This window comes from Anabrus simplex, chromosome 13, assembly GCF_040414725.1.
Source record: "Anabrus simplex isolate iqAnaSimp1 chromosome 13, ASM4041472v1, whole genome shotgun sequence".
NCBI classification, from domain to species: domain Eukaryota; kingdom Metazoa; phylum Arthropoda; class Insecta; order Orthoptera; family Tettigoniidae; genus Anabrus; species Anabrus simplex.
The window spans coordinates 49,698,526-49,720,309 of NC_090277.1; the positions used below are offsets into that span (position 1 = coordinate 49,698,526).

At 38.4% G+C, this 21,784-nt stretch overlaps 1 protein-coding gene across 2 annotated transcripts in view; it reads left to right on the forward strand.

Annotated features, from left to right (window-relative positions):
- The window catches only part of Gel (Gelsolin), a 217,226-nt gene that overhangs the window by 122,542 nt on the left and 72,900 nt on the right, over nt 1–21,784 (forward strand). For both annotated transcript variants that reach the window (XM_067157298.2, XM_067157299.2), the window contains exons 3-6: nt 9,834–9,908; nt 12,068–12,133; nt 18,034–18,157; nt 21,592–21,704. In XM_067157298.2, coding sequence (XP_067013399.2) covers nt 9,834–9,908; nt 12,068–12,133; nt 18,034–18,157; nt 21,592–21,704 — 378 coding nt within the window. The remainder of the gene's footprint in view (nt 1–9,833; nt 9,909–12,067; nt 12,134–18,033; nt 18,158–21,591; nt 21,705–21,784) is intronic.

Genomic DNA, 21,784 nt, shown 5'->3' on the forward strand with positions numbered 1-21,784 from the left:
ACCATCTTCAGGGCTGCCGACAGTGGGATTCGAACCCAATATCTCCCCAATGCAAGCTTACAGCTGCGCGCCCCTAACCGCACGGCCAACTCGCTCGGTTTGTTTGTTTATTTATTTATTTATTTATTTATTTGTGTCTTTATTAAGTGGCGAAGTTAGGGCTCTTGGCCCTCTCTTACACTTAACCACATACATTTTTTTTTACAGTATTAATATAAAATATCACTGTAATCAATCACTGTTATTGAGATATGTAAGTCAGGTAAGGAATTACAATAATACAATTAATTAAGGTTTCTACTGATGAAAAATTATAGGATAAATAGAGAATGGATAATAACAACAAAAAATATATCAACTTATAACCTAAAGAATATATCTACAACTAGCTTAAAGGAAAACTTGTTCAAATATAAGGCTAAAATAAATTAACTGAATATTAGTATGTTACAATCTGAGTATACTAAAAACTGATGATACTATGTAGTCTATTTCTACGAACAGTCTATAACCTTAAATGAGAGTAGTAAGAACGTAAATGGGATAGCCTAAGAACTTACATCTAGTACATAATTTTTGGTTTCATTCACACGACATTCATTGGTTTTGTTTTAATGAATATGAAGGAAGCAATAAAACCCGCTTCAGAAATTTAAAAGTTAATTCTACCTTCACGAGGTCTAATTACACTTGAAATTGTTTTACTCCATCCGGTAATCCTTGATAATAAGTTTCAGAGCAGTTGAAGACCAAGACATTCCTAATCGATGTATGGTCGGTTACACTTCCGTCTAACGTCTTAATTAGTTGAGTTGAGTTGAGTTGAGTTGAGTGTCCTGCTGCAATATCCTTCCCGAGTATCACGCGGAACGAAATGATCACTGACCTGATGAAAATGTTCACACCCTACAGGTACTCTTAGAGGTCCAGTAAACATACTAACTACTATACTTCTATTACTCATTATCTGCTCTACTTCACTTGGCAGGAGTGAAGACCGCATTAAAGAGCATCGTTCAGCTCAGCGGAGTATGAACTCAGAACATTTGATTTTAGAAGCGTTGAAAGAATGGTGAGCGTTTCCATATCTCTACACAGTGACCGGTTGTAGGAAAAGATGACTTGCATCTGAGAGGTGGAGGAGAATGGAGAACACGTCTGATTTAAGAAACATACCATATGCGGCATAATAAGACACTGGAATGTTATTTAATTGCGTTGGGTGTGTTCAGTGTACCATCACCTGACACACATTGTTCATAAGTTCATAACGTAATTATTAGGGCCCGGATGTTTATGACCTAAAAATGTTAGAAATATGCAAGCATTTATGACCTAAACATGTATTAAAATATGACATGAAAATTTTCGGTCACATTTTCGAAATCTTTGAAATTCTGCCGCTGTTTAAATCAACATTATATTGAAAATATACTTTTAAAATCTAGAAGATTCAATAATAATAAATAAGTAATAACATTAATATTATTATATTTTGAATGTATTTAATTACTCATTCCAAAGGTAAATCTCGAATTTGCACAGAATGAAATAAATGACACATTTTGATGGGTGAACAGAAAGAATTACAATAGCAAATTACATATATTTTAAAGTTTTCAAACGCGACCGATCTTCTATTTTCACGCAACATTGACTTGTAACGGGAAAAGACGCTCAACATTGCAGGACGTTTATTGGGCCATATTTGAAGCACGTCAGACTTCAATGGAGGCTCACCTTTATGTCGCTTTCTACTCATAATCTGTCTCTTTCTGTACAGCATCCCTTCTAATTCACATAAATATATATGTCTAAGGAAAATAATGTAAGAAATTACAGACAACAATTAGGAGATGTAAAAAATCCGTATCTGAGTCGACTGAAAACAGTAAACTTATGCGAAAATGGAATTTAAAAAATAAAAATATGACAAAACACGAAAATTCGCGGGGAAATATGACCATTATTGAAAAATTACCGGAAAACGACAAAAAACATTAAAAGAAACAAAAAGGACTTTATATGACCCGTGAAAATTGTATAATTTTAGTCACCATAGATAAAGTCATGCTTTAACTTGTATTTTCCATGGAAATAATTTCTTCTTTCTTTCTTTCTTTCTTTCTTAATCTGTTTACCCTTTGGGTTGGTTTCTCCCTCGGACTTAGCGAGGGATCTCACCTCTGCCGCCTCAAGGGCAGTGTCCTGGAGCGTGAGACTTTGGGGCCGGCGGATAAAACTGGGAAGAAGGACCAGTACCTCGCCCAGGCGACCTCACCTGCTATGCTAAATAGTGGCCTTGTGAGGTATGGGAAGATCGGAAAGGATAGACAAGGAAGAGGGAAGGAGGTGGCCGTGGCCCTAAATTAGGTACTATCCCGGCATTTGCCTGGAGGAGAAGTGGAAAACCACGGAAAACCAATTCGAGGATGGCTGAGGTGAGAATCGAACCCACCTCTACTCAGTTGACCTCACGAGGCTGAGTGGACCCCATTCCAGCCCTCCTACCACTTTTCAAATTTCGTGGCAGAACCGGGAATCGAACCCGGGCCTCCGGGGAGTGGCATCTAATCACACTAACCACTACACCACACAGACGGACATGGAAATAATTTAAAGAAAAATATGACATGTCATAACATCTGGGCCCTAGTAATTATAGAAAAAGAATTTGCCGGGCCGCGGTCTTTCAAAGCTTGAGGACCTTTGCCCTAGAGCAGGTGTGCGCTTTCCATGTCGTTCGAGAGCCGTTATAACTCTTTGGTGTGCAGTCTCCGACGCCCAGAGAGGAACCAGGTTGTAAAGCACGTGAATGTAATGCCAGATCCGGCTATGACCGCGAGATTTCAATACCGGTACTAACTGTGGTTCTGAGCCAGCAGAATGGACCTCCAGACACGAAGATACTGCATTGAGATTGAATCCACTTCCGTAGCGTTTTTAGATGTTTAGTGTCTTTAAAGGCATAAGGACATTCTCTTAGTGATGTGTTGTCTTGCAGCGCCGTCTAATGGACTTTAATCACCTGTCATTGTTATTTAAATCGCCGGACACATTAGCCGACTAAAGGAGCGAGAGGAAAAACTCTCGAGGAGTGAGTCATATTCACAAGCTCTTGGTGTAGTAAGCTTAGCCAACCTGTCCTAACTATCTCATGACGTCATAGCTCTGATTCACCTGGTTCACCTTGCAGTCTCGTGCACGCCCTGTTCTAACCTGATTCTTCCTTCCAAGAAACATACGCTCTGCTTACTCAATACCGACATTTCCGGAGTCTTACGAATGAACAGATTTTAAAAGTCCTAGGAGTTTGTATCTACAATTTTTTTTGTCCTCTATGGCCCATATTACTTCCCACCAATTGAGGCCAGTATCCAGTATTCGGGGGATAGTAAGTTCGAACCCCACTGTCGGCAGCCCTGAAGATGGTTTTCAGTGGTTTCCCATTTTCACACCAGGCAAATGCTGGGGCTCTACCTTAATTAAGGTCACTGCCGCTTCCCTGCCACTCCTACCCCATTGTCGCCATAAGACCTATCTGTGTCGGTGCGACGTAAAGCAACAAGTAAAAAAATTTCCCTCCAAGGAAGTCGGCAGGCGTAGGCCCTATACCTAGCAGTAGTATATGGTTGCTTTATTCTTTTTAAACGTAGACTTTAGAGGCGGCAAACTATCGATAATAAACGCCATCGATATTTTCCGATATTATGAGCTCTACTACTATCGATAGTAATCGATAGTTTTCAAAAGTGGAACGAATCATATCATTATGCCTGAAAATACAGTAGAATATTTACAGAATACAATCCACAAAAAATCAGTAGAAAGCACAACTATTTCATGCTATGTCATTTCTGAAATTCAAATCGGAATCGCTCATAAATCTCTTCATGGCACGTTTGAGACATTCTCGGGCTGCACGCGCTTGCCCTTAATGTGAGCGCACGAGAAATTCTCGTTCAGCTGCAGTGTTCATTTTGATCACCCGACAAATTCTCGGGTATTGTAATGTCTTTGGAAAAAATATTTTACAGCATTCTCAACAGATGGCAGGAAGAGTTTTCAGTTGCTTTTATGAAGTCTTTGACCTCAAATGTGCCTTATCTTCTCTCGCCTACATACTATCTCTCACAACTTATAAATCTCCCTCTTTTTGGTCCCGTATTGGCATCAACTCAGCTAAGGTTAGGCACCGAAGTCGTAGGTGCACAGAGATACTTAAATGCACATCTATGAATTGGAACAAACTCCTCGCCAGTTAACTGCAAACAGCTGTACAAGTTCTGTTAGCGCGAAAAATAAGCCAGTAAGGGGGCGGGCTGAAAGGGACTATCGTTGACTATCGATAATAGGCAACTGACTATCGATGTCAGACTATAGTGATCGCTATCGATAGTTTTCCGTCTCTAGTAGACTTACGTTCCTCGACAACTGGTGTCGTATAATGGAAATTCGAGGGTATTTAACTTACGATTATGTTTAATGTCTTAATTGACAGATAAGAGGAGGCTACCCGTTGCAAAAAAAAAAAAAAAAAAAAAAAAAAAAAAAAAAAAAAAATCGGAAACGTAGAGTTCATGAAATAGCGCTTCAAAGTAAGGCAAACAATGTGCTAAATATCTGACGTCACACGCATACTTACTAATCTAGATTGCGTGCCAAAAGCCTGGATTAAATTCCAAACCTCTCCGCAGTGCTCATATGGAGTGAGGGCATATGACACTATTGATGGTGATTCGTCAGCCCCCACCCACAGCGGGCCAACGGCCGTAGCCGTGTTGAAACACCGGATCCCGTGAGATCTCCCAAGTTAAGCAACATTGGGCGTGGACAGGAGTTGGATGGGTTGACACGCGCTGTTGGTGGAGGATAAGGGAATGGAGGAGCGAAACGGAACTGGCCACCCTACCCCTACGTAATCTCCGGCTCAGGAACACCTCTGCGGAGGTTCGGACCTGCCTTCGGGCAGAATAACCCTTACCTTACCTTACCCACAGGGGGACATTTTGTGACACTAACTGCACATTAAGATATATTTATGCCAAAATGATTTGACGTTTTTATTCTTTTATTTTTAAGTACCGTGTATTCTGTATGGAACTTGCCAGTTATTTACTTTCAACTCGGAAAGGCCTTAATTAGAGCAGTTACCTTGAGGAAGATATTGCCACTGGAAGAATCTTTTAAATGGTACCAGGAGTCTTGACGTAACTTGTATAACCCGACAAAGCTTATTACCTCTGTTTGAGCTTACAGTGCTTTCAAGAGTTATTTGCTTTCAGCAAAGAAACATTTTGTCGTAACTGGAGGTTCTAGTGATAACACACGTTAGACTGAGTTATCTACGCTTTAAAATGAAGAACTTGCGCTGTAGAGTTTGAAACTAGGAATATTTGCAGTAGGTCTTCGTTGTTACGAAATAAGCTACAAAACTGAATATACAGTCATGGTTTTACAGATACTGTATTAGTAATGCCTGTCACAGATTACAATTGAAATCTAATTAAACAAATTACGGTATTGTTTTTGATATACAGAATGACGGACGAGCTGTTGTGTTTGTTGTGTTATATGTTATAATTATTGAAATGTTTAGAAATTACTTTAGGGGAAGGTACCGGTATCATAAACGCTCCTGATGGGAATAAGGGATGGGTAAGCAACGTGAGACTCACTAAAGCATCGCAAACCTTAGTACCGGTATTCTGCGATACCATACTGTATAAAACAGCTGAACAAGATAGGTTAGACAGAAGGGCTGATATGTAGGAGAAAACAAATGTGACAGGACCCAGTGATGGCTATAAGTTTTGCATTGTGAACGTCTCTAGGTAGTAGGACCTAGAGATACTCCCATAAATATTCGGTCACTGATTTTTGGCACACTTTTATTGGGTAGTTAATTTTACGCTATGATGATAACGTATAATATAACGAAGCATGTAGGAAAATATAACAACATGTTCTACAAACATTGTGATGTAAGTCAAACTTTTCTGACAGTCATCAGTACGCCATCTGTCGTACATTAAATAAAAGCAATAATTCCAGTGCCGCCTCAAAAATATTCGACCACAATAAGAAAGCAATATAAACTCGCATAATTCGCAACCCTGTTACACATTCAATACTTTGTAATACCACCTTGATGTTTTATGACCTCTTCCAGTCGATTCGACATTCTGACGGTAACTTTCTTGATATAATCAGGGCTTAATGCCACTCATTCTTGTAGCAGTCTCCTCTTCAAGTCTGTGAAGGAACTTGGTGGTCGAAATTGCAAAGCTGCCTTAATTTGACTCCACACATTCTCAATGGGGTTCAGGTCGGGTGATTGTGGTGGAGTCTCCAAAACCTTCGGGCAGTTGTACAGCAGCCACTCCCTGACAAGTTAAAACTTGTGCTTGGGGTTGTTATCTTGGCAGCACTTGAAGGTACGATGTGTACCAAGTTGTTCCGCAGAATGTCTCAAATTGTTTTTGGAGATAGCCAAATAGCCCTCTTTTGTCAAAATATGTTCAGTGAAACTCAGTCCACCAACCCCGTTCGATGCAACACATCCCCACACCATTGCACTTCCTCCACCATGTTTTACAATTGCTTGTAAATTGCTTGTTTTCAGTTTTTCGTTACGTTTTCGCCACGCCAATTGATTTCCATCGGACCGGAAGACGTTAAGCTTTGACTCGTCAACAAATAACACATCCCCCCACCAAGCACTGGGTTTGCTTACGTAGGTTTTTGCGAACTCTAGCCACTTCTTTTTATTGACCGCACCGGACCGCACTAATGTATGGTTTCCCCCTAGCTCTTCTCTCAAAGAACTCATTCCTTCGAAGTGCTCTTCTCATGGTTTCCCTACCCACTTTTCTCCCACACTCCTCTAAAACAGCTGCTGCCATTTTTGGGGCACTACTTTTCGGATTACGTTTCACATTTCAAAGCACAATTCGCTCCTCTCGTTCTGTCAGCCTTCTTGGTCTGCCTGTCTGGGGAACTGAATCAATTCTATCTTCATTTTTGAATCGTCTTATTATATCTCCAGCTGTTCTTCTGCTTATGCTAAGCATTTGCGATATCTTTCTAAGCGATTTACCTCGAGCATGATGTAATATTACGAGCTGGCGTTCTTCAAACGTGGTATTGTTGAGTTTTGCACCCAATTTGATACCAGTCCGCAACCCTGCAGGAAATGACTTCGGCACGACGTGTCTTGCGGCACCGCACTACTGAACTGAACGTTTTTGCAACGCTAGCTGCCCTCTCGCTGTCAATGAACACAGCGACAATCCTGGCCTTTCCGGCTGACCGAATATATTTGAGGCGTGTCATTTCACCCATGTGCGCAATGTCCTTTATTTTACAGCATACTGTACATCAATGCTTCGTGATTCCTCTTCGGCATAAGCAGCCAGATGTAGTTCCATTACTTGAACACATTTGGTTTCACATTCTTCTCATGGTTTCGTTATTGTTATAACTTTTTCGCGGATTTTATCAGTGGCCGAATGTTTATGGGAGTGACTGTATCTGCGAATGCTTCACTCATTTGATTTTGGTCATAGCATGTTTTTTAACAACAGAAAAAAATATCAATTTTCCTATAACCACCCTTCTTCTCAAATTGAATGGCCACTAAAAGAATAATGAAGCCATTGTGTTCAGTGTTGGGTATTCTTTGGGCAGTTAGCGAGGTGTAACCAATGATACATTCTTGTGCATGCAGGAAATGAGTGGGCCGAGCATCGTGGTCATATCCTGGGCATATTAGTATTTTTTTAATGGGTGATGGATTTATAATATACGCATTTATATTGATGGATATAACGGTATGGATTGCCTCTATATTTTCTGATCGTCTGGGCAGGTATCAATTTTTTCTCCCCGCTAATAAGCGGTTAGGGATGATTTTATATTAGGAGTGTCAATTGATGTTTGTCTGTCGTGTATGATTATGAATATTATTCTAATTACCAGAGTTAGGAAGTAATTGAGTAAAAGTTATCCAATTACTTGTAATGAAGACTTTTAAAGTTATTTTTACTTGTAATCGTTACTTCTAATGATAGATGTACTGTACCGTACACTACAATACATCGCATGGAAGCTGAAACGGGAAAATAATGAAGTGGTGATGAAGGAAACTTTTTCATCTCTGCTAGCAGCTTCACCAGTGCTGAATGAGGAACGTTTTTACCTCTCATAACTACAGCAATCTTTCTTACTAATGTTATTACTTGTACGTCCCACTAACTACTTTTTTAGGGTTTTCGGAGACGCCGAGGTGCCGGAATTTTGTCCCACAGGAGTTCTTTTACGTGTCAATAAATCTACTCACACGAGGCTGACGTATTTGAGCACCTTCAAATACCACCGGACTGAGCCAGGATCGAACCTACCAAGCTGGAGTCAGAAGGCAAGACTCTCAACCGTCTGAACCACTCAGCCCAGCGAAATCTTACTTACAATTATATTTATTTACATTTTTTGTTAGCAGTCTTCACATACTGGTATTCTACAACTTCTTGATATGTGTAAGCGTAATTAAAATTAACTCTTATTTATAACTCAGCTTTCATCAGATTTACATTGCAATGACCGGGCGAGTTGGCCGTGCAGTTATGAGCGCGCAGCTGTGAGCTCGAATCCGGGAGATAGTGGGTTCGAACCCCACTGTCGGCAGCCCTCAAGATGGTTTTCCGTGGTTTCCCATTTTCACACCAGGCAAACGCTGGGGCTGTACCTTACTTAAGGCCACGGCCGCTTCCTTCCCATTCCTAGGCCTTTCCTATCCCATCGTCGCCAAAGGATATATCTGTGTCGGTGCGACGTAAAGCAAATAGCAACCCTAGAGGTTAAGGAGAGAGATGTAGCATTATATTTAAAGGTTGATCAGAGGTAAGTTATTATTGGAGTGTTCACTATCGTTATCAAGCGTTCGAGTCCGATTTATAATTCTGACTGTAGATGACTCTACATACAGAAAAACAGACCTAGGACTAAGTAGTATATCACTTGCAGCTGTTTGCCAGGAATGTAGTGATTGCTGCAACCCCTTCTCACACAGTGTTTGAGATTAATCATTCTTTCTTCTGCCTTTAATAATAATAATAATAATAATAATAATAATAATAATAATAATAATAATAATAATAATAATAAATGGCGTATGGATTTTAGTGCAGGGAGCGTCCGAGGACAAGTTCGGCTTGCCAGGTGCAGGTCTTTTGATTCCCATAGGCGACCTGCGCGTCGTGATGAGGATGAAATGATGATAAAGACTTCACATACACCCAGCCCCTGTGCCAGCGGAATTAACCAATTATTGTTCAAATTCCCAACCCTGCCGGGAATCGAACCCGGGTCCCCTGTGACCAAAGGCTAGCACACTAACCATTTAGCCATGGAGCCGGAAATACTGAAGGTTTTACACATTACATTTTTTGGTACTTTTCATAAGTAGAGAATGTGTGCAGTAAAAATGTCAATACCTATCTTATTCATGCTTCACTGATGAAATCTTACATCTAGAAATATAGATGTTGACTTTCTCCTGTAATTCAGAGGATTTCATTTTCAAGTTAAGTAGTTAATGAAAAAAGCTAATGTCAAACTTTTCACATCATGCTTGAAGAGAGTGCACGTTCTGAACATTTTATCATTCTTTATTTTTTTATGCAGCCATATAAGCTACAAATTTTCTTTGTAGTCTATAATCATAGGTACTCTTTTGCTTGCTGGTTTTTGTGTTTGATGTTTTGAGTCCATATATTCTGGATTTATAATCCATATAAACAAAACTAAGCATATGTGTATTTTATCTGTTTCAGAATTTTGAAGCCGTTCCTTATCCAAAGGAGAACTATGGAAAATTTTATTCTGGAGACTCTTACATCATTCTGTTTGTAAGTAATTAATATTATCTTTGGGTTATAAATGAATAGAATCAACAGACTAAAAAAAAAAAATAACTAAGTTCTCATCAGGATTTTCTGTAGGCGTACTAACTATTGAGTTCCCATTAGAAGGCCAGAAACAAAGAGATTGTAGATGTTGGTTGTAAATGCCAGCTGTGAAATTCAATATTGTTTTTTTTTTTTAATCTAGAGCGTGAATTCACCATTTCACTCTAGACGTTGCCTACAAGAACACGATTGAGTTGAAATAAATATCGCCCTTAATGAAAGAATGATAACCTCCCTTAACCACATACAATAAACATTAATTATAGGCCAAATTTGAAGGGGACTAATATATATATATAATATGTAATTCTTTGGTCACTTATTTGTCCCTTTTGTTATTTAGACCAAATTCATTTTTTGTTTGTTTGTACATTTATTAACTTTTTTAGGACTGGGATGTTAAAGAAAAGTGTACTAAAAAGACCAGCCGTTTACCAGGTGGTGTGGTGAAAAAGACAAAGGCATATTATGAAGCTCTCCTTTCATCATTTTATAAAGCTGTGTCTCTGAATCAGTGGTAGAATGTCGACCTCCAGATCCCAAGATAGCGGGTTCAAACCTGGCAGAGGTAGTCGGATTTTTGAAGGGCAGAAAAAAGTCCACTCGACACTCCATGTTGTACGATGGCGTTATGTAAAAGATCTCTGGTGACACATTTGGTGTTTACCCGATAAAATTCATTCAGTCTCAGCCATAGACTCCCAAGAGAGTTTCAGTTTACTCGGTCTACCATCTAGTAGATCTAGAGTAAAACAGAATGTCGAAATTGACGAGCATACAGTCAGATGGCATGAAATTGAAATGTCTGCACATGGTGGCTGAGGGCATGCAATTATTATTTGTTTATTTATCAGTTCACATCACAGGTTGTAACCAAGTCATAAATTGAGAGATAGGTTCAAGAAATAGGACACGTAATAGGATAAACAAAACGATGAGTCATTGTGGAAAGATTCTTCTTCTTTTTCTTCCTCTTAGGAAGCAGTCTTCCTATGAAGGTTGGTGATCCATTTGATTATGATAACCCACGGAATAGCAGATCAAAAAATGTCTAGAAGTTTGTGGGAAGATGAAACAACAGAAAGAAGAGATGAGGCTACATATGAAACAATCTTGAAACCGCAAAGGGATAAGGATAATTTCCAAATCTTTATACAGTGCCACAAACATAGGTTCTCTCCTCATCAGTCCCAAATCTTCTGCATCCATTCCCCAACAAACTAGTTTTTTGTTTCTCAGCTTCATCATGAGAGCGAGCATCAACACTTATTGAGAAAACTCCTTTACTGAACTTCAGTCTTTACATTGGAAGAGCAAAGTCTTTGAAACAGAAGATATGAAGATGGGTACATATGATGGTATGTATGTTTAGTCCTCAGCCCGAAGGCTGGTTGGATCCTCAACAGTTCCGCCATCAGCTGTCATAGATGGCCTAGGCATCACTGAAGAGGCGTACTAGGGAAATGAGGAGTGAGGTAGTTTCCCGTTGCTTTCCTCATATTATGGTAAAATACAATAATCCTTTCTCTGTTGCTCCTGCTTTCCACACCGATCTGTCATTGTGTTTATTTTCTTGTGTGTACTACTGTGTATGACTTGTTTGTCATTTATTTATTCTTTTTTCATTACTTCAACAAATGCAAATTTTTGACATAAATACTGTATGTCTTAGAGCTAGGGGTTACCCGAAAATTTATGTAATGAAATAGTGTCATGTAACAAAATGTGTGATGCCATGTTACCTAGCAACAGTACCTTGAGAGCTGCACAGGCCGTGGATATGTTATGGCCATCCGTCAGTACTTCAGATCACAGCCTGCACGGTTGCTAGGTAACGTCACATCACACATTTTATTGAAAGACATATTTATGATGACTTGATTAATAATGAAGTAAAAGTAGGGAAATGAAAATAATGACATAGTAATTATAATCGAGAGGCCAGCTGCTGACAGGTCCTGTCAGTTATGTCACTGCTAATAATGTAACACTTTACTTAGTTCTTAGTGTAAGGATTTTTGTGATCAGTTGAAATGATTTAAAAAAAAAAAAAATGCGAATGTTCATACAAATAATTTTAACAATTGTTTATGTTGCAGACAAGGGAAAACAAAGGAAATTTTAGCTGGGACATTCATTTCTGGCTGGGGAAGGAGACAAGTCAGGTAAGGAAAAATACAATGAGAGCATTTCTCTATTTAAATTACTTTAGAATGTGGTTTTGATTTACCTTGCATCTGTTTTGGAATTTTTCTATACTGGGTGGTCAGAAACGACGTGAAGCGGATATACAAGTATTATAGAGGGTAGGTTATATTGATAAACAATTTGATATGGTGCGCCATTGTAATTTTTTCCACTGCTGAGGTTAGTCACTTAGATCGCTTCACGGGTGAATTCAGATGGACTTTGTGAGGTGGTGTTGCTAAATCTGCACATGACGTAAGACCGACTTGAGAGCACCGATCGAAGAAACAAAACCTTTGCCATGGAACTCCAAGCTGACAGGATCGCACCATAACAGGTGCGCTACAGTGACACTGGCTGAAACACATGGTTCTCAAGGCAGTTTTAAGCCATGTGGAGATGTAGTAAGACAGCCTTGCAAAAACCCATTTAAATTTGCTCATGCAGCTACAGGAGCAATTGTCTTTAAGTTGGCTTTATGGCGTTGTGTGCTCACCAGCTGCTAGACTGCACCGTTGTCTATGTCTGTGGTAGGTTTCAGCATTATCAGATCAGTACAGCCTGCGCTGTTGCGACGTAAAAATGGCTGCGCCACTCTCTATATGCATCAGGGAAGAACAGCGTTCTGCAATCCGGTTTTTTGTGGTCTGAGGGTGTACCAAGAGTGGAAATTCATAGAAGACTTTCAGCACAATACAGGGACAATGTTTTGCCACAGTGGATGCTTCCATCCCATTCTCTGACATTTGTTCTCTCGTTCGAAGTGGTGAAGCCATGTTTCATCTCCAGTGATGATCCGTTTCAGAAATGTTTCACTTTCGTTAGCATGATGGTCTAGTAGGTGCTGACAGATTCTCACACGATTGCTCTTCTGCTCTTCATTGTGTTTGTTTGGAACCCATCTCGAACAGACTTTGTGAAAGGTAAGTCTGTTATGCACGATTCCATATGCAAAGCAATGTCTAATATGCGTATCATTTGCCACGTCATCAACAGTCACATGTCTGTTATCCAGGATCATATCACGCACTTGTTCAATATTGGCATCAGTTACGGCTGTAGATGGATGCCCGGATCTTTCCTCATCCTTCACGCTCGTGAGACCCCTTTTGAACTGTTCAGTCCACTGGTAAACACTTTGCTGTGGCAAAACATTGCCCCTGTATGTTGCTGAAAGACTTCTATGAATTTCAGCTCTTGGTACACCCTCAGACCACAAAAAAACAGATTATGGAATGCTGTTCTTCCTTGATGCAAACAGAGAGTGGCACGGCCATCTTTACAACAGCGCAAGCTGTACTGATCTGATAATACTGAAACCTACCACAGACGTAGACAACGGTGCCATCTAGCAGCTGGTGAGCACACAACGCCGTAGACAACCTAAAGACAATTAGGCAAAATTGCAGATACTTATCGACTTGCCTACGTATCTGATTGGCTAACTTCAGCAGCTGGTAAAATGACAATGGTGCGAGATATCAATTTTTTTTTTCAAATTTCAGTATGACCAACCCTCTAACGCTTGTATACTAGGTTTACGTTGTTTCCAACAACTCCTATATATGAGCCATTTATTTCCTTAATGACACAAGACCAATGTGAACTAATGTCAAACAGCACTTCTATAGAGTCTTGTATCCACTGACAAAGTGGTACATGTCCTGGTTTATTATAATGTGCTTTAGAACAATACAGATTTGACACACTGAAGACAGCAGTGACGCTGTTAAGGACGAAGAGGTGTATGTCCACCACACGTCTGATTTATTACTGTAACAATATTATTGCATGTTCTACATTGCAGTGCAGAGTATGATGTGTGTACAAGCTGTTCGTATCTATAGCAGACTTTGTTGTCCACAATGATTGACAACATAGGTGAAAATAGACAGAAAAAGCCACATAATCATATGAAAAATATTGCCAAACAGAAGAGAAACTGCATCATCATCATCATCATCATCATCATCATCATCATCATCATCATCATCATCATCATCATCATCATCATCATCATCATCATCATACACTAAAGGCTAAGCCTTTTTGCTGCAACAATCCTCCTCTCAATCCTGCTGTTCTTTTCACTTCACTGTAATTTTTCACATCTCGTCAAGTTTCTCACACTCTCAAAGAATGTCTTCCTCTTCCTTCCTTTCTTTCCATATCCTTTATCAGCCTCCGTTGTTCATTGATTTCCTTTAGAACATCTCGATTTGTCTTTTTTTCTGTCCAACATGTCATCATTCTCCTCCAAATTCTCATTTTAGTTGCTTCCAATGAATCTCGCCCCTTTTTTCCAATAGTCCAGCTCTCACAACCATAAAGTAGTACACTCCAGACAAAGGATTTTACAAATACCTTTTTTGTTTTTAAACTTATATGGGTATTTGTTAAAATACTTCTTTTATTTAGAAAGGCCTGTTTATCAAGACTATTCTTTCCTTTGATTTCCTTGGTGCATCTATTGTCTTCAGTTATAATGCTTCCTAAGTAACAGAAATGTTGCACTTGTTCTATTTTGGAATTTCCTGTTCTTATGTTTGTATTAACTTTCCTGCCATCTTTGCTCACAATCAAAAATTTTGGTTTTCTTACAATTTTGTTTTAAGTTTGTAATGTTTAAATGTGTCACACAGGACAGTCAACATTCTATTTAATTCCTTTTCAGAGTCTGCTGCTATGGAAATGTCATCAGCAAATCTAATACTCTGGATTCTTTTCTCCTTTCCCTTTTATCTTTATTCCTTTAGTCCTTACCTTTAAAACACATATTGCTTCTTCAGTAAACAAATTGAAAAGGTATGGTGAGAGTGGATGACCCTGCCTCACTCCTTTCTTAATAATTCTTGCCATTCTTGTACATCCATTCACCAGTACATTTGTACACTGGTTCTTGTAAAATTTTCAGTTGAGCCTCTTATCTTTCCAGTCAATTCCTACTTTCTTCATACATTTAAACTGTAGTTCCGAGTTTATCATGTGAAAAGCTTTTTCCAAGTCATTTATAAACACCTTTCTGTTCATTTCTAACCTTCTTTCCAGTATCATTCTTAATGCAAGGTTTGCTTCTCTCGTTCCTTTGCCTTGTCTAAAACCAAACTGATCATCATCTATGTACTGTTCTAGCTTAAATTTTATCCTGTTCTTTATTATATTTGAGAGTACTTTTGAGGCATGGGATACGATTGAGATCGTTCTATATTTACTACATTCCCTAGCACTTCCTCTTTTGGGGACAGTGGTTGTTCTACTTTTACTAAAATCATCTGGGATCTCTCCTGTTTTGTAACACAATGCAGTTACATTAGAAAGATAATCCTTCAAAAGCTGCAGTGTAGAATAATAAGAGTGATATTATTTGATGTTTTCATAGATTTGTAAACTGTGTTTAAATTATTAAAAGCCACCTTCTTGAGATCCAAACTTTTCATTATTTTTTTCCATATTCTGTAAAGGGTCAATTAATTAAAAAGTGGAAAAAGGCATAAATACTTTCTAAAGTGTGTCATCCTGTTCATTTTGAGGGAACAAAGGCCAGAATGTTATTTTCAGTTTTTAAAAGTTGTATACCGGTACAGTATTTCTGCTTTGTTTTATTTTCAACAAGGCTAGTATTAAAGCACTTTCTTTAAGGAAAACAACATATATTTTGTAATGGAATTTAATATTTGTTTGTTTGTTTGTTTGTTTGTTTGTTTATAAAACCATTTACAAACCTAAGCAATGCTTTCCCCAGAATTTACAGTGAAACCAAACTGAAACTTTTCAGTTTCTCAGAACAGCAAAATTGGACTTGTGCCACTTGTGAAATAAACAGCTCATATCTATGTATATATATATATATGTCTGTCTATACCTCAGTCAGGAATAGGCTATAACATTAATTGTTTATTTGATTGAATTTTGAGGTTTTCTGCATGTCGTATCCGCAGTGGCATGCAGTGAACCCCAGCTACCTCAGCACTGCTGGGGCAAAGAATTTTGTACTTACATTTTCTTATTAATCCTTAGAAGGTTTCATTATAAAGTCAAAAAACTGGAAACTGCTGAGTACAACTGTCTCAAAAACCCTCTCGCTCTACCGCAGTGCAGGTCTCTCCAGCATGCTGGCGTGGCACAGAAGAGAGTTACCCCAGCAAAATTTAAGTCGCTTGGTTGACGTGTGGGCTTTAAGCCTCCTTCTCTTGAAGAGGTGGGGTGATAGGTGTTGGCCTCACTCGAGATTCACAGCGTCTTACGGTGGCGGAGCGCAGCTAGCTTGGGCACATGTTATTTGTAATAGTTAACACTCAAATTGTTCAGTCCTGCACACCAGAGGCTACAAGAAAAAAACAGTATAGCCACTTGCACATAGTCTTGCTAATAAAATTGCCATTTTCTGAAATCAATTGTAATAAAAGTATTTATTTTATTTTTGAATTTAGGCATGTATGAAGTTTTTGGAAGCAATTCATTGATGGCACGTGCAGAGTATATTTTTTGATGCACGCAGAAAAATATTTAGGTTGCCCAGCATGAACATAGAGCCAAGCACAAAGTGCAGGAATATTTCGGGTTGTTCTGTACGGGGGGGGGGGGGTTTGCCTGTAATGGTGGTATATTGTGAATTTTTGTAGCATTCCTCTTGGATTATAGGTGAAGTTTTCACGTGTTCTGTGGCATTCTTCGTGAATATAACAGTGGTATATGTCGTGAGGAATATTTTCACTCAATTGTTGTTGCTGTACTTATGCTCAGTTAGCAAATGAAACTATAAAATTTCGGCGATGGTAAAATACCTGCTGAATTTTGCTCATTATGTTTAGGTTAGGCTTTTTATTAAAAAAAAACAACAAAAAATTAGTCCCAGTATATTTCTGTTAAAACCATGACTGTACTCTTACAAAGCGTTAGCGGGTGAAACTGTAAGTTTATTGTTTAAAATCTGCTGCAGCTTAAATTTCACTGCTATGAAATGTGTGCGTGTGTGTGGTTAAAAATATTCTTATTCAAGTGAGTTATAATTTTTATAAGTTCTTTGATATCTAAATTGTCTAATTCATTTATTTGTCTGATCTGTTTGTTTGTTATATTTCCACTTAGTTATCCACTGAGTTTATAAAATAGTATTATTGACTTTAGAGAGAGTGCTGGAGCTGCGATTACTTTTTTATAATTTTTGTAGCTGGGGTAATGAATGTGTTCACCGCACACCACTGTGTATCTGTATGGCAAAAAGATGGCCAGCTAAATACGGTACCAGTAATGTAATTTTAATTCTTTAGGGTAACCAGGGTGATAACAAGTTACTATTGCATGTGTCCTGTGTCTTGGCATTGTATGCTGGATCATGACCACCTTAACTTTCAAACTGTAGCATAACATGCTATGAAATAACTTGCCTTTACTAATTTTGAAGTGCCATGATCTTGAGTTGTAGAAGGTCATGGATAGACAGCAAGGAGTAACCAATAAAATAAAGAATTTTTTCAAAAGAATAGAGAAAATTTACAGAAACATATGATTCAGAAACATAAGACTGTAACATTTATAGCTGTTTAAGCATTTCACATCATTTGTAATGAATTTTTAAAATAATATTGATCTATTTGGTTGATTTTTAACAATGGTAAGGATTGTAGATGTTTTAAAATGATTAGCCAGATGAGGACTAACCTTTATATAATATATGTCAATAATTCATACAATTATAAATGTGCTGAAAGGCCAGTCAACTACATAATTTATTTGGGATTAAAGACATCCATGTTAGTTTGTTGCTTATGATTCCATGTTTTCATTCTATGTTAATTAATTAATTAATTATAGTCTTTTAAAAAGAGATCATGGATATTTTCTAAGCTTGTATTCATACTTCAAATTTATCATGAAGGATGAAGCAGGAGCTGCAGCCATCTTATCTGTGGAGCTTGATGATTCACTAGGTGGAGGTCCTGTACAACATCGTGAAGTACAAGACCACGAATCTCAACAGTTCCTCTCTTACTTCAAAGCTGGTAAGATAGCATACAGTTGCTCATATTAATAGTATGTAGTTAATAGTTTTTATACCTTTTCCAAAGAGGTTTAGATAATGGGTTCACTCATCATTGATCTGCGTTTAGGGTTGTCATACAGGTGGCAGATATCCTACCAGTTGTTTACCTAATGGCCCTCATGTCTTAATTTATGTTTTTTTTTTTAAATCAAATGTTTGGGTATTAGGCCTCTCAGACTGGGAGTCTGAGGATGAACTTAAGTAAAACAAAAATTATAGTGGTAAATCGTAATGGAAATGCACCTCACATGAAATGCTCCAGTGCTCCCACACATACCATTGCATGATACTAGGGCCTACGTTGTTGCTAGGGACAAGGAAATTACTACTAACTGGAAATGAGTTTCTTTACAACACCAGACATAAGGTGTGTGTATTAATTTTTTCCCCCCCCCTTAGATTGTACATGTACAATATTTAGGGTTGGTAGATGGAGAAAGGGTAAGCCCCACATACACGGCAGTGCCTCGATCCCCACATGTATGTGTACATAAACTATACTGAATATTTACATATATGTAGACAATTTTAAATTTACATATTTAAACTCCAAACACTGTATAGAATAATAATTATCTTAAATTATTCTATATATATTAGAGTAAGAAGACCCAGTCATTTATAGCCTCACTCATACCCCTGTATACACACTCATTCACAACCACTCCCACACGCACATGCATACACATTCACCCACACTCAACTGTATTTGCACACATCTTTCTTGCAATTATAATTTATACAAGTTATGTACATCACATATGGGTTTCTATTTACATATACATTTTCTTTACTGCATGGAGGAATTGAGGAATAGGATGCAGTTTTACCTCAGATGGTAGAAGATTCCAGATACAAGCAGACCTTGCATAAAATCCATTTAAATATGAGGTTGTTCTGGCAAGAGGAGGGACAAGAGTAACTCCTTGGCCTCTCTTAATAGAGCTATAATTAAGCTGCAGGTGGTGGAAAGGGGAGAGGTGTGTGTTGTCTGTCACAGATTTCTTAAGGAAGGCTACGTCTATTTGTTTACATAACGAGATCACTAGTGGCAATGACCTGGCTGTGTTTAGAGGGATGTGTTTGTTAATTATATGTTCTGCTTGTCGTTGGACACCTTCTAGTTCCCTCATATTTTCCATTGTCGTTCGGTGAGAGGAAGGAAGACCATGTAGTAGTATGGGCTGCACCAAGGAAATATAAGCCGTTTGTAGGGCTTTACTTCTTCCTCCCTTACACCTCACTTCCTCCACAGGCTTACTTCATTTCAGATTGTCCATAATTTGAATACCGAGCAGTATGATGGAGTTATAAGACGGTTGTTGGATTCCACATAGAGTAGGCTGGTTCTGGAGTGGTTATCTAGCTCTGCTTAGTCTTATATATTTATACACATTTTATTTATATCACACCACAGAGCTGTACTATCCAGATCAGATTGGAACTGTATAATATCATCATTGTTTTTCATGGCTCTGTAAAGGATTGTGTCATTGGCATACTGTGCCATGGTTGAATTTACACAATCCGGTAAGTCGAGAGCATAAATCGTGTACATTGGTTAGTTTAAAGCATAAAGAGTTAGAATTTGTATGCTTAGGATTGTTTATTGTACTGCAGTTGGTAATGCCATCTGTGTTAATTTTGGAACTGACACCATATTGTATAATTTTCAGCCAATGCCAATGACTATTGATGCGGGGTATGGAAAAGATCACACAATTTGATATTTTGTTGTAAAAGTAAATATATTTCTGGGGTAGGTTGGTGGTGGTCTTTATTGTTTTAAGAGGAAGTGCAACTGGGAAACCATCAACTGTTAACATATTAATTAGAGGGAAAAATGGAAGGTGTCAGACACTTTGAAAAATGAAGGTACTGGGCAAAGAAAGACAAGGGTCATGAAGGGCACGAAAATGAAAGACTCTGTAGGCCTCGGAATCCTAATACCGTTGGTGTTGGAAAAGAACAAATGTTGATCAAGGTAGGTCAGATATAATAGATGAAAGTGAGGTGGTGGTGGTGGTGGTGGTGGTGGTGGTGGTGGTGGTGGTGGTGGTGGTTATTGTTGGATTTTATTTTTGCTAGTGGCTTTACGTTGCATCGACACAGATAGGTCTTATGTCGACAATGAGATAGGAAAGGTCTAGGAGTTGAAAGGAAGTGGCCATGGCCTTAATTAAGGTACAGCCCCAGCATTTGCCTGGTGTGAAAATGGGAAACCACGGAAAACCATCTTCAGGGCTGCCGACAGTGGGATTCGAACCCACTATCTCCCGGATGCAAGCTCACAGCTGCACTCCCCTAACTGCACGGCCAACTTGCCTGGTGATTATTGTTTTAAGGGGAAGTACAACTAGGCAATTATCCTCTATATAACATTAATCAGAGAGAAAAATTGAAGAGATCTGACACTTTGAAAAATGAAGATATCGACCAGAGGAAGACAAGAACTATAAAAGACATGAAAATGAAAGACTCCCTAGGATTTGCAAACCTAATACCATCAGAAAAGAACACAGTTGACCAAGGGAGGTCTGGTAGGATAAATGAAAGTGAGGAGCCTAACACAAGCAAGTGGAAGCAATACCAGGACTCGGCTAAAGGCCCCGTGGTTGCCAATCCACACTCCCATGTTAAGAGACCCTGGGGCCTGCCATGTGAGTGCTAAGGATTTCATTTCTGGATAAACCAAAAGACTTATTTAAAAAGTGTTTGATAAAATATTTAATTCAGACTGTCCTACATTGTTTCCACACAGACAAAATTTTTCTGGCCAGAAAAGACAAGAAAATAAAATAAAAATTCCTTGTTTACTGAAAATTTCAATACATGATTTTCTGATTTAAATTTACTTGCTTTTATTTTTATATTTAAAACTTATTTTAAATTAATTAATAAAAACAAACATAGAATACCATTGAAATCAACAGTCTTTCCTGAAGTTAGTGGTGTCATTTCTTTTGTAACTATTTAGCAGATAATATCAGGAGCTCAAGAGAGAACACATTGCATTACATTCTGACTAGTGTGGTCAAACAGACATTTCTAGAATATCATAGCATGGCAGTGTTTTACACTTGGGTAGTATACAGGAAGGGTGGAATGAGCAAGTGCATAGTTAACTGCCAGGATTTGTAGGTTATCATAATATCAACCACAGCTGTTTCCTTCCTAGTCCTGGCCATTTCCTATTCCATCATCATGTGTTAGTGCAACACTGAACAACTAAAAAAAAAAAAATCTAAATCTATTTTCTGCATTGGGCCACACCACCATAGTTAATACTATAGTCAGCACCTTCAGTAGGCAAACCAAGAAATAGGACTGTTGCAATTGTTGTTGTATCATAATGATAGTAGTAATTTAGCTGTGACAAACTTTTTGTTTTAGGAATTCGCTACTTGCCAGGTGGTGTTGCTAGTGGATTCCACCATGTTGATCCAGATGCTGTTGAGAAGCGCCTCTTCCAGGTGAAGGGCAAACGTAATGTACGAGTTAGGCAGGTAAGAAAACATCATGGCGTCTTAATTTTATTTTGTTTTACCCAGTAGAAATAAGTATCATCTCTAATAATAAACTGTCA